This window comes from Mesoplodon densirostris, chromosome 19, assembly GCF_025265405.1.
Source record: "Mesoplodon densirostris isolate mMesDen1 chromosome 19, mMesDen1 primary haplotype, whole genome shotgun sequence".
NCBI classification, from domain to species: Eukaryota; Metazoa; Chordata; class Mammalia; order Artiodactyla; family Ziphiidae; genus Mesoplodon; species Mesoplodon densirostris.
Genome location: NC_082679.1, coordinates 9,592,896 through 9,608,467, shown reverse-complemented (window position 1 = coordinate 9,608,467; position 15,572 = coordinate 9,592,896). Strand labels below are relative to the sequence as shown.

General features: G+C 63.4%; 2 protein-coding genes across 14 annotated transcripts; both read right to left on the bottom strand.

Moving 5' to 3' along the window:
* Positions 1–217: 217 nt before the first annotated feature.
* Positions 218–4,359, bottom strand: SIX5 (SIX homeobox 5). Its single transcript, XM_060085472.1, has 3 exons — positions 3,539–4,359; positions 1,754–2,556; positions 218–1,478 (listed from the first exon to the last, which is right to left on the bottom strand). The coding sequence occupies exons 1-3, from the start codon at positions 4,336–4,338 to the stop codon at positions 880–882; spliced, it is 2,202 nt and encodes a 733-aa protein (XP_059941455.1). The 5' UTR covers positions 4,339–4,359; the 3' UTR covers positions 218–879.
* A 902-nt stretch (positions 4,360–5,261) lies between these two features.
* On the bottom strand, positions 5,262–15,306 carry DMPK (DM1 protein kinase). 13 transcript variants are annotated; one of them, XM_060085487.1, is made up of 16 exons: positions 14,989–15,306; positions 13,274–13,330; positions 12,728–12,821; positions 12,376–12,459; positions 12,189–12,284; positions 11,497–11,645; positions 11,248–11,341; positions 10,754–10,960; positions 10,409–10,672; positions 9,604–9,692; positions 8,178–8,286; positions 7,260–7,417; positions 7,079–7,176; positions 6,861–6,907; positions 6,472–6,557; positions 5,403–6,134 (listed from the first exon to the last, which is right to left on the bottom strand). In XM_060085487.1, the coding sequence occupies exons 1-16, from the start codon at positions 15,165–15,167 to the stop codon at positions 5,975–5,977; spliced, it is 1,971 nt and encodes a 656-aa protein (XP_059941470.1). In that variant the 5' UTR covers positions 15,168–15,306; the 3' UTR covers positions 5,403–5,974. The 13 variants fall into 13 exon arrangements, with proteins under 13 accessions (XP_059941468.1, XP_059941464.1, XP_059941466.1 ...); XM_060085481.1 differs by lacking the exon at positions 13,274–13,330 and having other exon boundaries at positions 5,289–5,493; positions 6,472–6,561; positions 12,728–12,819; XM_060085483.1 differs by lacking the exon at positions 13,274–13,330 and having other exon boundaries at positions 5,312–5,493; positions 12,728–12,819.
* Between the last annotated feature and the right edge of the window lie 266 nt (positions 15,307–15,572).

The window sequence follows — 15,572 nt, the reverse complement described above, 5'->3', positions numbered from 1 at the left end:
GAGACAGGGCCGGGCCCCTGGTCTCCTGCTTTCTCAGCCCTGCTCCCGGCAGGCGTCTTCCCAAGCAACACCACAAATCTGATCTCCAGCCCTGTTTCCCCTCAGAGAACATCTGGTCAGAAAGCCAGACTCTCAAGGTGAGCTTTTTGTGTTTCAGCTTTTCCTTGGGCAAGTCGTTGGAAGATAACCCACACCCCCCGAGGTTCTAGTTGTCTGTTAACTTTATTTTAATTGAAATGAAGGCATAACATGTCCTAGAAAAATAAAGATTTAGGATACAAACTAGACACAGGGGTCAGGGTTGGCCCGAGGGTCAAGGGATCTTTGGTCTGGGGCTGGACGTGCTACTGAGGGCTCTAGTCCAGGAGGAGCTAACGGAGGACCCTGGCCCACAGACCGCACACCCGCATCCCTCGTGGGCAGGAAGGGCCCGGCGGGGAGAGCCTGTCCGTCTCTGGGCACAGGACTGCCCGTCCTCCACCCTCGGATTCCAAGCAGTTCTGGGAACACTGGATGTCAGTGGAGCTATTAATAGTGTTTCAGGGAGTGATAGGGAGAGGGCTCAAGGGGGTTGGAAATCCAGCCATTCGGCAGGGCTTTCAGCTCACAGCTAGTACCAGGTCGAGGGGGGCAGAGCCCCTGAGTCAGGAGCCCCAAACCTCCCCATGCAGGCAGAGCAAGGAGAGGGCTGTAACAGAGGAGGCGTCCCGGCAGAGGACGGTGCCCGGACAGGAGTGGGCCTCCAGGGCGTGGAGGGGTTGAGCAGCCGCGGGGAGGGTGTAGTGTGTGTGGATGGCAGCCGTCTTCGTGTTTGAGAGGCTCCCTCCTCCCCGCCGTCCTCGAGCACCATTGTCAGGGGAGGCCACGGGGCCCGGCGGGTCACAGTTCCAAGGGCTCTTCCACAGGCACCGACTGTAACTGGGTCAGGACCTTGGTCTCCACTTCCAGCCCCTCGTCAACCTCGCCCCCCGCCGTGGCCCCCAGGAGCAGCCCCTCTGGGTCGGGGTCCGGCAGCCTCAGCACCGTGTGGGGGGCCTGCGTCCCCAGCCCCTTCTCTGCCTCTAGCAGCCCCTCGGTGCCGGCGCTCAGTTCCAGCCCGGCTGGCCAGATGGGCACCGCCGCGGGCGACAGCAGGAGCCCCTCGGGCGGGGGCGCCTGGAAGCCGGGCAGGAGGCCGGAGGAGTCTGGGGAGAAGGGCAGGCTGGCGGCGGCCGGGGCGGGGGGCGGCTGCGCAGACAGTGCGCCTAAGGCGTGGGCTTCCGGCAGAGCGGGGCTGGGGGCCACCGGGAGGGCTCCTTCGGGGACTGAGATGGCCGCGTCTGGCTTCAGGGGCAGGGCCAGGCTGGGGGCCGGCGACAGGACCTGGGAGACCAGCATGCTGGTGGGGAAGGTGGCGGTGAGGATGATCTTGCCCTGCTGCACGGCCACACCTGTCACGATGGGGCTGCCAGACACGGGGTTGGCCAGCAGGAAGTTTCCTGTGGGGAGAGGAGAGGGGCCAGGCGCAGAGGTGAAGAGTACGCCGCTGGAGGGCAGGCAGGGAGATCAGCCGGAGGCAAAAGGAGCCCCTTCAGGGTCAGGGTGAGGCCAAGTCTGCGTGGCTCGAGCCTCAGGGTACTGCCTGGCACTGGAGGGTCTGGGACCCGCCGGGGATGAGCTCCCCACTCCCCACCGCTGCCCCAGGAAGCCCACTGACAGCGCCATCCCTCCCTGAGGTAACTGTACCCCCCGCCCAGCCACCAGAAAGGGGTACCTGGGGCAGTGGCCGAAGGCAGCTGCAGGGCAGTCACGCCCACCCCAGAGTTTATCAGGTGCACGTTGGCAGGGCCCGGGGCAGCTGCCACCTTCACGGGGCTGCCTGGCCCAGCTGCCAACAGCTGCAGTGGCCCCACAGCCTGAGGCAAGGTCACCACCTGGGAGGTGGGCACCACCTGGGGCAGGTTCAACAGTGGGGAGGTGGGGCCCAGGCCGGCAGGGTAGCCAGGGGGTGGGGAAAGTGGCACCACTTGTGGAGCAGCCACGGAAGTCACTGGTCCTGGGGGCAGAGGAAAGGTGGCAGCCGGTGGGGGGCCAGGCACCACTTGGGGCAGAGGCCCCGGGACCTCCTCTCCAGGCGGCCCTGAAGCAGCCACCTGGGCCCCCTTGGTCTCAGGGGCTTCAGGCTGAGCCTCCTCCAGGCGAACCTCCCCAGTCTGAGGGTCCAGGACCAGGGAGGTCTTGCCCTCGCTGGCCCCCTGGGGGCTGGGCTGCGGTGCAGGGGCGCCCCCGCCCCCGCCGAGCAGCAGGGGGCCCAGGCTGGAGGCCTCGCCCAGGGCCAGGCTGTTGATGATGACGGGGCTCCCATTGAGGAGAACCGCTGGAGAGCTGCTGGCGGCCAGGAAGCTCCCGTTCACCAGGATGGAGGAGGAGGCGGGGCACGGCGCGGGAGGGGCGGCCCCGGCCAGGAATATGGAGCCCTGGGCTGGGGCCTCGGCCGCCACTGGAGCCGCCCCCCTCTCCAGGTCCTCAGGGCTGCGGCTGGACTCGTCCTCCGTAGTGGGGTTCCCATCAGATTCGCTGGCCGGAGAAAGGATTGTGAGTTGTCGTCCCGAATGCTGTGTTTCCCCGCTGGCCAGCCCGATTCCTGCACGGAGCCGGCTGCAAAGTGCTCGGAGGAAGCACAAGCCGCCCACTGCCTCCCCACCTTTCCCCAGCCCAAGTTCCTGTGCACCATTTCAAGGGGTTAGGAAACCTCCTCTCTGAGACCACCCGAGGGCCCCAGGGAGGAGCCTCTGCAATACCACTGACTAAAGGCTCAAGCTGGCCGCTTTGGAGGGGAGGAGGCCCTCCTCTCCCAACTCCTCGGCCTCAGGGCCCCGGAGGCTGAGCAACCAGGCTGCCTGAAGTCTCCGGAGTCGGCCTGAAAGCAGCCGAGTGGCTTTGGAGAGAGTAAGGAGGTAGTCGCCCGCTCAGTTCCCGGTGCCCTCCCCCGACCCCCCTCCTCCCCGGGCGTCGGAGGAGTTGGAGGCCGACGCGCAGGGTGGGAGGAGAAGGGCTTGGGTTACAGGGAAACCGGAGCTGGGGAAGGTTCACGTTTCACAACAAAGACAGAAGACGGACCACGCTGTTTGGGCCCTGAGGGGGCGCGGGAAGGGGGGAGGTGAGACCGAGCAACGGTCAGGGAGGGCCTGGCCGCGAAGGGGGACTGAACAAGCCCCTACGCCCGGTGGGGAGGACAAAGGCCCCTCCTCCTTTCCCGCAAACCCTCATTTTCTCACTGCCGCCCCGAGTCTAGCCGCGGACACGGATGGGATCTGGGACGGAGCCTTGAGTGGAGCAGAGAGAGGTGGTCTCCCGGCCTCCGCGAGAGGAGCATTGGTGTCCGGGTGTCTGGGAGAGGGCCGGGGCGCGTGCCCGTTCCATGCACACGGATTCCCCGCGCTCGGCTGGCGCCTGAGGGTGTGAGCGAGGGGTGTCCGAGGACAACAGGCATTGGGGGGGGGCTGGTGGATGGCACGTCTCCGGGAAAGCGGGACTGGCGCCGCCCGGGTCCCCTCACCTCTTGCAGGGCGCGCCGCCGCCGCCCCCGGTCCGGTCGCGCTGTCGTCGGTTCTTGAACCAGTTGCTAACCTGCGTGAGCGAGAGGCCGGTGAGCGTGGCCAGGCGGCGCTTCTCGTCCGGCGTGGGGTAGCGGTTGCCGCGATAGCAGGCCTTGAGCGCGGCACGGGACCGCTCCTTGAAGCAGTAGACGGTCTCTTCGCCGTCCCAGATGGTCTTGGGCAGCGGGAACTTCTTGCGCAGACGGTACTTGTCCACCGCGCCCAGCGCGCGGCCGCGGGCCCGTTCGGCCTCGTGGTAGCGCGCGCGCAGGTAGAGGTCCTGCAGAAACGCGTGGTGGGCGGCGGGGAAGGGGCGGCTCTCGAGCAGCCGGTAGAGCTCGGCGTACTCGCCCCGCTGGAAGGCCACCAGGGCCCGAGCGCGCAGCACCGGATCGCTGCCACGTAGGCGCTCGGCCGGGGGCAGTGCGCCCAGGAAACGGCTCAAGCGGCCGGCGTGGCCCGCCTGTAGCAGCGCCTCGCACACGCACGCCACCTGTTCCGGCGAGAAGCGGAGGCCCGTGGGCGGTTCGGCAGCGGCCTCGGGGGGCGACCCGGGGACGCCCGGGGATCCCGGGCCCTCCACTTTCACCGCCGCTTCGCCCGCCCCGGCCCCGGCCGCCGCCGCTGCCTCACCCTCGGCCGCCTGCAAAGTCTGCAGAAGCTGGCGCGCTTCCTCCTCCTCCTCTTCGGTCGCCGCCGCCGCCACCGCCTCCCCCCCAGCCGCCGGCCCCGCGCTCGGCTCCGCAGGCAAGGTAGCCATGTTTTGCAACTTTGGGAAGTTCCTCCCTCCTTCTCCTCCTCCCTCGGGCTTTCCCCAGCCCCCTCCCCCGCCCGGCTCCCCTCCCCGCACCCCCCCCGCAACTTCGCGCTTCCCGATCTTCTCCCGCCGACCCCGCGTCTCCCCCCTCACCGCCGATGCCAGGCCCAGTTCTCTATTAGGGTCTCTGTCCCAGTGTCTGTGTGTGTGCCTGTCCCCCTCCCCGTCTGTCCGTGATTCTCCCTTTGTTTTCCCTTCGCCTCAGGCCGCGCTTTTTGCTTCCCCCCCGCGTGTGCCTCTGGTTCAGGGCCTCAGTTTCCCCATCGGGACAACGGAGAAGGCAACAGGCCGCCGGGAGGGCTAAGGGCGCGAAGCCGCCTCCGCCCCGAGACTGAGCTTCTGCACGCCTCCGTCTCCAGGGTCCTCCGAAGGCCCCCCTTACTCCCCATCTCGGCCCGCGCTCCGCCCCTCGGAATTCCCGGCTCCGCAGGGGGGCGGGTCTGGCTGGGAGAAGGGGCGGGGGAAACGGGCTAGAAAGTTTGCAGCAACTTTTCTTGAGCGTAAGTCAGTCCCTGGAACGGATGCGCGTGGCCCGCGCAGGCGCAGTGGTAGGAGGATGGCTGCGCTAGCTGCCAGCCCAGCACCCCCCTTCACCGCGGTCTGATGGCACAGCTGGGCCACAGCTGGACAAGAGGCGGTGCCTCCTGGTGGCCCGCTCTTCTTCTCCTATTGGCCGGATGTCGAGGCCACGCTCCCGCAGCCCACCCCCACCCCTGATACGTCCGCTTCGCCTCCCGCGAGCTTGCTGCCAGGCTATTGGCCACCTCCACTCGCCTTCCTATTGGCCCACTGAAAAGCCTCCTGCCCTCAAAGCAAACAGCGGACACGAAGGAATTTCAGAATTTGGGGCAGACGAGAGGGCCTTTTATTCGCGAGGATCGGGGGTGGGGTCCTAGGTGGGGAAAGACAATAAATACCGAGGAATGTCGGGGTCTCAGTGCATCCAAAACGTGGATTAGGGTGCTGGGGTCCTGGAGCCTGTCAGCGGGTCGGAGGAAAGGTCAATAAATACCCATACTGCCGAGGCGGGCGGAGCCGGCTGTGGCTCCGAGAGCAGCGCACGTGAGGAGGGCGCGAGAGTCCCCGAAAACAGTGGGGCTGTCAAAAGGCAAAGGCGGAGCTCGCGCTAGACGTTCACCGCGGAAGGAGAGTCTTCCCGGGAGGGCAGGGCCTCATGCACAAGGAGGATTTGTGGTTTGCAAGCCAATGTGGGTGGGGGTGCCTGGAGGGTGGAAAACAGATGCCGAGCCCTGGCCCTGCTGCCTTCTCTAGGTCGCAGCTTGCCCATCCACGTCGGGAGCCTCAGCTAGGCCGGAGAAAGGAAGAGGTCCGCGATCCCCCCAGCAGCAGCAGCAGCAGCAGCAGCAGCAGCATTCCCGGCTACAAGCCTCCCTGGAGCCGCGGCCCCGGCTCCTCCCTCCCCGGCCGCCAGGGGGCGGGCCCGGATCACAGGGCTGGAGCTGGGGCGGAAACCCACGCTCGGAGTGCTGTGAACTGGGGGGCGGTGGGAGTGGCTTCTGGGCCGTGCCTGGGTCACCAAACCCTCCAGCGGAGCCCGAGTGGAGGACAGTCTCGGGTTCTAGGGTTCAGGCGGCGAAGGCGGCTCCCGGGCGGGGTCAGACTGCGGCAAGATAGCCGGCGCAGGCCACCAACCCAATGCAGCCCAGGGCGGCGGCACCAGCCAGAGCAGAGGCGAACAGGAGCAAGGAACGCGCCTCCGATAGGCCAGGCCTAGGGACCTGCGGGGAGAGGGCGGGGGTCAGCACTGGCGACGCGGGCCTCTGATTGGCTCCTGGGACCAGCCCCGCCTACGCCCATAAGAGGGTCCACACACTCCCTGCACCCGCCCCGCCCCCTCACAGCGCGGGTAGCTGTGATTGGTCGGCTCGCAAGCCTAAGTCTTGTCCCAACTCCTCACTGGCTGCCTCTTAGAGGCCTGTGTTGATTGGCTGCCCGAGTATCCTCTCTCCCCGCAGCGGGCCCCACCCCGCAGAGGCGCAGCTAAGCAGAGGCGGCTTGGGGTACGTGGAGCTGGGCGGGGGCGCGCGGCGGGCGGGCGTGAGCAGCCGGACGTACCCTGGCAGGGAGCAGCAGGTGGCGGCGGTGCATGGGGCCTGGCCCCACCAGCGGGCACTGGCCCAGAGCCACGGCCGGGGGGCCATCTAGCTGGAGAGAGAAGGGACAGGTGACCCGATCCGAGCCCAGCTCGGCACGGCCGCCCTCGGCGGGGTGCAAGAGACAGCGAGGTCGGGGAGGTCATCTAGGGAGATCCTGGATGGGGTTTGGTGAGAGGCCTGAACCGAGGGAGATCTGGTAGATTTGGGCATGAATGGAGGGTGTCTGCTGACTGGAACCTCAAAGAGGTAGGGGTGAACCTCTAAGTCTGGACAGGGGTACGGGGAGATGGGGACAGAGTCTGCAAAGGGGGCAGCAGGCTTGACGCAGGGGAAAAAGAGGGGTCTTACATGGGAAGGTGGATCCGTGGCCCGGGGACTGGGGACCCCCGTGACAGCTGGAAGGAGAAGAGAGAGGCGTAGGGCGCGTGGAGGGACGGAGAAGGGCGGTGGCGCGGCGTGCCCCAGCCTGGGCCCCTCACCCTCCCCCAGGTGTATACACACGCCGCGGGCCCACCTCCCCGCCCCCCCGCCGGCGCCTCAGGAAAGGTGGTGGAGGAGTGACTCGCCTGCGGCTCCCCCGGCCTGAAGCAACTCCATCCGCTCCTGCAGCTGCCGGACGTGCGCCTCCAGGTCTCGGTTACGGGCCTGGGCCTCGCGGAGTTGGCTGCAGGGGAGGTAAGGACCATGAGCCCTTCGGGATTTCGGCTGGAGAGGCTGCTAAAGGTAGTGACTGTCCCCGACCCCGACCTGGCGAAGTTCTGGTTGGCCGTTCGGATGGCCTCCAGCTCCTGGCTCAGGCTCTGTCGGGTGAGCACCTCCTCCTCCAGGGCCTCCTGGAGTTCCCGCAGCGTCACCTCGGCCTCTGCCACCGCCTCCGGAATGGCCTCCGGAACTGCTGCTTCAGCCTGGGTATGGGAACCGGGCTTAGGGCTGCCTGTGGCTCCTGGAGCATTCGAGACTTAGGCATAGGTTCCAGGCCTGGGATCCTCTTTTGACCTCTATTCCTGCACCCCCGAGATCTTTCTGGAATCCCCACAGCTCCTGCAGTGATCCAAGCCCCCTCCTTCCCTAACCCAGCCCAGCCCTCGTCTCCAGCCTTTAATCTGGTCTCCTCCCATCCACCTTCCACACCAAAGGGCTGTTCCTCTAACACTACGCAGCTTGACCATGTCCCTCCCCTGGAGAATCTCTCCGGCCCCTCAGTGCCCTCAGGAGGAGGCCCACCACACGAAAACTAAAGGCCCTGTCTGGTGTGCGTCTGCTGGCCTCTTCAGCCTCCCCTCTCCTCACTCCTCACCCTCCTTCCTCCTGGAACAACGCAGCCTTACTACCCTCCTTTCATGTTTCAGAGCAAACCAGCTGGTTCTCACCTCAGAGCCCTTACCCTTCTCTTTGCTGACCAATGGGTGGTCTTCCTCCTTCTCCAGGGCTTCCCCTCCCCAGAGAGTTCCCCTCCATGCACACTCACTGACCTGTTTTAATTTCTCTGTGGGGATCATTTCTGACTGAAGTAACCTTGTCTCTACTTTGTTTTCCATCTCTTTCTGTCGAGGAAGCTCCCAGAGGGCCTAGCACTCCAGGGCGCACACTATCCCTGAAGGCCTCCCCTTTTCTCTCGATTCGTCCCTCACTGACCCTCTCCTCTAAAGACTCCTAAAGACTCACCGTTTCCTCTGGTGGGGGCACCGTGGGTTCCAGGCTGGGCTCTTGCAATGGCTCAGGCAACGCCTCGGCCTCCAGTTCCATGGGCGTGGAGCCTGGGATCTCATCATCCCTGGGGAGAGGAAGAGGGCGAGGGGAGGAAGAGCCGGCCTCCCCGCAGAGGCTGCCGATCCCCTGTGTTTACAGCCAGGACTCCCTAGCCTGTGCCCTGGGGCAGCCAGACCTGAAGGCTCCAGGCTTGAGGAGGGGGAGGGGCAGAGTGAAGGGAACAAATTGCCAGGCTGGTGGCACAGGTCCTCCTCTTGTTAGGAAAAGGCCTGCCCCTGGCATGGCCTCAGGCCCCTGGAAGCTGGCCTCTCTGCACCTTCCTCGGGAACCTGGGGTCAGGAAACCCATGTTCTAGGATCTGCCCATCTCCGTCTCCATGTGCGCTTTACAGGCCCCTCTCCTAAGGGCCTCAGGAAGTGAGGGAGGCACTCCCAGCTCTGGCCACCTCCAAAGAGGTGGTCTTCAGACTGGGTGTTGGACCCCAAGACTGACTCTAGACAGCAGCCACCCCCCCCACCCTCAGACCCAGGTGCTGGGAGGAAGACCGACCCTCCCAAGGCATATGAAATGGCGGTAAAAGTGATGTCCCCTCCAACCCAGCAGTCCCTCTTGTAGAAATATGTCTCAAGCACCCAAAGATGCTCGACAAGCGCCAAGACCAACCTGCGCTGTTCCTCCAGCCTGGGTCATGACAGGGAGGCGGGTTAGCTGAGTCCTGACCCGCCCAGTAAGGAGAACACTCCCCAGTGGGTCAGGATTGTGTTATAGTTTGTTCAAGAAATGGCACTTGCGGTACATTGTCCAATAACAAAACAGATTAGAATACGGCATGTTCCTACAGCTGTTAAGTACGTGTGCTGTGAGCCAGGGACCGTTGGTTGCTGCTGGCGCCCTTCCTTTTTCTCATCCCTGTTTTCTAATATACTTGTGATAAGCAATGTATTGTTTTCAGAATCAATGTTTTAAGAAGGCTTTGTGGTTATGTAATTCAGTGAGTCCGTGTTCTTTTAAGATTGACTTAACAATTCTAAACTTCTTATTCTCTAAGATTTTGAGGTCCCATGACTGTATACTAGAAATCTAAAAGTGGAAGGTCAGAAGATTCCAGAAGGCCGAGCCTGTGACTCTGAGGTTTTACATTTGAATCTAAATTTCAAAGTAGTTATGGTCTGAGAATTTAACGTCCTACAATTCTGGGCTCCTAAAAGCCCTTAGTCCCAAGACAATAAGGTTCCGAGACTGACCCTGCAATTCTCCTGGGCACCAACGGGCCAGGATGTGATAACCCCAAGCAGCCTCCTGGGGCCTCTGGAGGCAGGACACCCCCACCCCCACCCCACCCCCGTCCACTCCTCTCAAGCTGCACAGGGGCAGCACTTACCCAAGGGCCATGCAGGAATAGGAGGAGTAGCCCACGAAAGGCAGGTGGACCCCCAGTGGCGTGCCTTCCTGCATATCCGACAGCGTCTCCTATAGGAGAGAAACACAGATGTGAGGTGACCAGCGGCTGTCAGGGATGGCCCCTCACTCACCCCTTCCCAGCCTTGGCTTAAGTGCCCTCCCACCCCCCCACCCCAGCCTGGGGTCTATCTAAAGTGGACCCTGCGTCATTTTCTTTTATTACATCCTGCTGCTTCCCTCAGGCACTTGCCACAGTATAATTATACACTTCTCCAGACTGTAAGTAGATGAGGGCAAAGACCAGGGCTGACTTGGTCCATGTGTGTCCCCCGCTGTGCCCAGCACAAAGGCAGTCAGGCTGAACAAGCACGGGTTAGCTCATACAACAGCTGAGAGAGAGATGGCCTAAGCAAGGGAGATTCCTCTATGGTGCTTTCTCACCTCTCATCCTTCCAGGTCTCAGCTCAGATAGCCCCCTCCTCCAGGAAGCCCTCCAGGACCTTTCATGCTGGGTCAGGAGGCCCGCCCCCCTGCACCCCCCGCCCCCATCTCAGCCCTGATTTCTCTGGGGCATCATTGTCTGGGGACAAGTCCGTGTCCTCCACTGGACTGTGAGTCTAGGTCACTGCTGGGTTCCCAGCCCTGGGGCCACACAGAGCAGGTGTTTCTGGGGAAGGAATATGATTTCAGGACCCCAGGAGGAGGGTACTCTCCTAACCTCAGTGTTACGGCAGTCGGATGCGGGGGTACCCTCTGCGGACCAGGGATCGATCGCAGGTACCTACCCCGCCCCCGCTCACCATGGCAGTGAGCCCGTCTTCCACCACATCGAAGTTGCACGTGTCCGTGGCACCCTCAAAATCCGGCGTAAAGGGGGGCACGCTGTCTCGGAGGCTGTCCCAGTCAAGGCCAAAGAAGAAAGGATGCTTCCGGAAATCGCCTGCTCCATTCCGGCCCAGGCGCGTCTCAGGGGGACACAGCAGCTGCTGGATGAGATCGCGAGCCTCATCAGGGACTCCTGCGTCTGCCAGCGGTAGAGACAGGTGCTCCTGCTCGGAAGGAGGGGGAAAGAGGGGATGTTACCTGGGAGCATGTGCGGAGAGGTCAGGGGCTCCCCGGGCTGTGCTCACCTTGTAGTGCACGATCTTGCCGTAGGTCTCAGCTGTGGAGTCGGCGTAGAAGGGCGTCTGCCCGTAGAACATTTCATAGGCGAGCACGCCCAGCGCCCACCAGTCACACTCGGGCCCATAGCTGCCAGTCCCAGGCCCACTGCCCACGGCCTGCAGGATCTCAGGAGACAAGTAGTCCGGGGTGCCCACAGCCACCAGTGACCGCACCTGAGCCAACAGGATCCGAGCTAGGCTTGACCCCGCCCCTTCTAGCTCTGGCTCCGCCCCCTCTTAACCACTACCCTAGAGCTTAGTTCCTCCTTTTGCCTGTTCTAAGCCTGAGCCACAGGCAGGCTAGGGCCTGGGTCGCCTCCTCCTTTCCCCTCCAAATCTAGTCCTGCCCTCACCCTGACTCTGCCCGCACGCCTCAGCCCCGCCCCCACGCTGCACCTCCGGTTCCTGCTCCCGACCCGTCATTGGTAGTCCGAGTTGCCCAAGGGCGGCGCACCGCTCACCGTTCCATCCGCCCGCAACTTGAGGCAGGAGCCGAAGTCTGCCAAGCGGATGTGGCCGCAGCGGTCCAGCAGGATGTTGTCCGGTTTGATGTCCCTGTGCGGAGGGAAGAAGGGAAGGGAGAGGGATAAGTGAGCCTCTCTCCTGCCATCTCACCAGGCTCCACCCCACTAGGCAGCACCGCCTGGGCCCCACCCTCTTAAGGACCACGCTCTCCAATTCCCGCGGCTCTCAGCCCCTGCAGCGCCCACCTGTGCACGTAGCCCAGCCGGTGCACCGAGTCTATGGCCATGACAATCTCGGCCAGGTAGAAGCGCGCCATCTCGGCCGGGATCCGCTCCCCAAACTTGCTCAGCAGCGTTAGCAGGTCCCCGCCCACGTAGTACTCCATGACCAGGTACTGGGAGGGGGCGTGTCACGGGGGTCGGTACCCTGCCTGGGCGCCCACGGCCGATAGCCCGGGACAAAGACTCCCAGAGACGCCCCATCCCTGGGCAGAGACTCCACAGCCCCAGCCCCAAGAGATCTCCCAGGCCAAATGAGAGACACGCCCACCCCCAATCCTCGTTCCCCCACGATGTCACTGGACAGAGATTCACTTCCCCCACCCCCGACCAAGAGAGTCAGGAAAAAGAGAACCCAGAGACCTCCCGATTGTCCAGGGTATGGAGCCCAGATACCCCCTGCCCAGTGGCTCCCACTTAGACTCTAGAGACTGTCTCATTCCAGGTAGTGCCCCCTGGAATCCACCTGGGGAAAAAGGCGGTAAGGGACATCTCCCATCCCGGGAAAGGAAGGCCAGCTCCTACCACACCCAGGGACTGCCGCATACATTTCGAGGCAGCTCCCCGACCCTAGAACTTCCTCTGCCTGCCCACACCTCGATAATTGACAGCCTCAGGGGTGGGGGTCCGCCCCTCTAGTCGCCTGGCCTGGGGCTCACCAGGTAGTTCTCGTCCTGGAAGGCGAAGTGCAGCCGTGTGATCCAGCGCTGGTCCCCGTTCACCAACACATCCCTCTCTTCGCGGAAGCACGACACCTGCGGGGCACCCGGAGGAGCTGAAGCGGACGGGGGTGGGAGGATGGAAGGGGGGATCCTCAGCAACCTGTACACCCAGCCCGGCCGTCACCTCGCCTCTCTTCAGCATGTCCCACTTATTCATGATCTTCATGGCGTACACCTGGCCCGTCTGCTTCATCTTCACCACCGCCACCTGAAAGCCCAAACAGGGTAATGGAGCGGAGGTGGCGGGGAAACACCAGGGCTCCCCCAGATTGGATTCCACTCTTAACCCGGGCCAGACTTGGCCCCGCCCCAACTCGGCAAAGCCACGCCCATTGACCTCAAGCCCCGCCTTAGGTTCTAAACTCAGTCATTCATCAATTTCTAAGGCCCCGCTTCCGGAATTCCAACATTGCGCCCGCTGCAGGAAAAGTCAGGTCTCTAACCCCGCTGAGCTGCCTCCGCTGCTCCAGGCTCACCTCGCTGAACGCCCCGCGTCCGATCACCTTCAGAATCTCGAAGTCATCCCTCTGCAGTTGGGCCTCCTTAAGCCTCTCCGCGATGGGCTCCACTGGGGGGGAGGGGGCGAAGCGGGGGGGGATGAGAACCCAGAATCACAGGGACTGACACTGGAGACGAGGAGAGACAGTCCCACCCTCTGTCGCTGAGTCTCCCCTGCCCCTGCCCCTCCCCTTAGCACTTAGTCTGCCTCCTTAAAGACTTCACATAAACATTATGTGAGGCTTTGGGGACCCAAAACTGCTCTTGTACAGAGAAAAGTGGGATGCCTGGGAACCCCTTTCTGGGACAGGACACTGGGCCAGAGGGCTCTAGGGGGCGCAGGATGGACAGGGTGAGGTAACAAGTTCTGCCAAAGGGAGGCCCTGAAGAACAGAGGAAGAAGAAATAGGCCCAGTTCTTAGAGCTCCCTGGGCTTCCGGGCCCCTACTCCCGGGGACCCCGCCCACCGCCAGGGCTCTCATTCAGTCTGTTTTGGGTCATGTCCCAGAGCCTGCAGTTTAATCCTAGGCTCAGATACTGGTGGCTCTTGTGCCACACTCTGGGAAACCCTGAGTTTAGGGCTGGGGCCAGGAGAAGGAACGGGAGAGGGAGACAAAGCCAGCGTGGATCCGCATTCCGGCTCCAGGGCTGCAGGCACAGTCAAGTGTGTTATCTCTAGCTCTCAACTCCAGGAGGAGGTTTTACTATTAGCCCTTATCTACAGATGAAGAACCAAGGCTCAGACAGGTGAAGTCCTCTGCCCAAGGTCCTACAGCTGGCAATGTTACAGAGAGCAGTTTGGGAGGGGGAAGGCAGAGAGTGGAGGCAGGGGGAGAGGGAAGCCTCACTCCCGGAGGTGGAAGAAGCTGGGAGCTTCTGAGGCAGGAGGGAGAGAGCAATGGGTGCAACTAGGAATGAGGGAAGATCCAGTGGGTTATGGAGAGGGTTCGGGGTTCAGGAAGAGTGGGCCAGCAGGGAAGCAGCAGCCAGGGCCCAGGATGGGGGAGGGAGGAGAGAGCCAAGACACTGAGCCCTTTTAAGGCAGCGGGAACCCAGGCCCCCTCCCCCGCCCCAGCGGCCTGGCAGGGGAGGGGCCGCAGGATGCTGCTCGGGCCACAAAAGGAGTGCTCCTTACAGGAGAGCTGCCCCCACCTCAGGTCTCAGTTCATCCTCTGCAAAAGAGGAGCTGAGAGAGTTACTAAGGGCTGGGGGGATGTGGGGAGAAGGTTCTCCCAGAGGCCAAGTGGTCTAGCCCTTGGCCTCCACCTTCGCATCTGCAAAATGGGGAGAGAGAAGCAGGGCCTGGGTCAGAAAGAGATGGACACAAGAAAAGAGGGAGCGGGAGAAGGCAGAGAGACAGGAAACAGGGAGGGGGACAGGGACACACACAGCCTAAGGACCAAGAGCAAGCCACTGAGGGACAGACCAGTGGAGGGACAGATGGCAGATGTTAGAGAGACAGAAACCCAAGTGAGCCTGAGCCTGGGCCAGGAGGGAGTGGCGCAGGCAAGGCAGGAGGCTGAGGCTGAAGACGAAGCATCTTCCCTCTGGACCTGTCTCCAGGGGAAGACTTGGCCAAAAGGGACTTTAGGTGGAGAAGGAACCTACAGAGAAAGTGGGCCCACTCAGAAGAATCCTAATTCTTCCTCCTCCAACCAGGCGGTGGACGGGGTGCTCGGTGGGGCCTGTGTGCAGAGCTGGTTCTCCCTGGGCCTGCCTGAGTCACCGCGCCCTCCCAGCGCCTGGGCACCTGTTGGAGCAGCTGGAGAGGCTGGCGCCCAACACCTGCCTGTCGGCCGCACCCCTGGCAGCTGCCCTGTACTGTCCCTTCCACTTGCCCCTGCGCTCTGGGGAACCAGGGTGGAGGGCCACAGGGCCCATTTTGGTGGGGAGGGGTCCTAGGAGACAGGGCTCCCCAGCATGTCCCTAGGCCTAGACTCGGGAAATGGGTGCAGGGGGACCCTGAGAGGCTGTGCCCAACCCGGCTTCCCATGGCTCCCAAGTCATGATTCTGAGTCATGGCTGCCCTGGCCTCTGCTCCTCTCACTCTGCCCTGCCAGGGTGGCACAGGGGTAGGACTATGTCGCCCCAAGACCCAGCCCCAAGTTCTGGGCCCCTGAATGGGAGGTTTTCCCCGTGTCCGTCCTGCCCCCAACACCCAGCCCAGACCCACCTCCTCCCTCTGGCCTGACCCCACCCCCAAATCTGTGGGGTGCCATGCAGGTAGGTAGGCACTCACCCCACTCCAAGAAGTTGGCCACATACTTGTCCTGGGCCAGGTCGGAGGCGCCCAGCTCCTGGTGGACGCCCAGGAGAAGGTCGAGCAGGGGCTCCAGCCCCAGGAAGCTGGGGTCCAGCACCAGCTGCTGAAGCCGCCTCAGCCGCACCTCGGCTGACATGTCGGGCAGGCAGCACCATGGCCCCCTCCCCGGGCCAGGGGCTCGGGGTCCTCCCGTCACGGGGCCTGGAGGGCCCTGTCCAGGCCCTGGGGCCCTGGCTGCATGTCTGCCTGTCCCTGGCTGTCCCCTGGGCTCCTCTGGCCACTTCTCTCTGCTGGCTGCTAAGGCCTCCTCCCCTTCTCCCCACCCCTCGGTCCGGCCCCCTCCAGCCTCCCAGCCTTAACCCCTCACAAGCCAGGCCCCCCCAACTTGCTCCTTCCAGGGCCCCTCGGAACGCTTCAGTGTGAGATGAGGGGTGGTGGAGAATCTCTACCCTCAAACTACCCCCCCCCCCACTGAAAAGGCAAGGCACAGAGGAACGCTACAGGTATGACAGATGCCGAAGATGAGCCCTCCCATTCCCCAGAGGGGACCAATTGAGGTT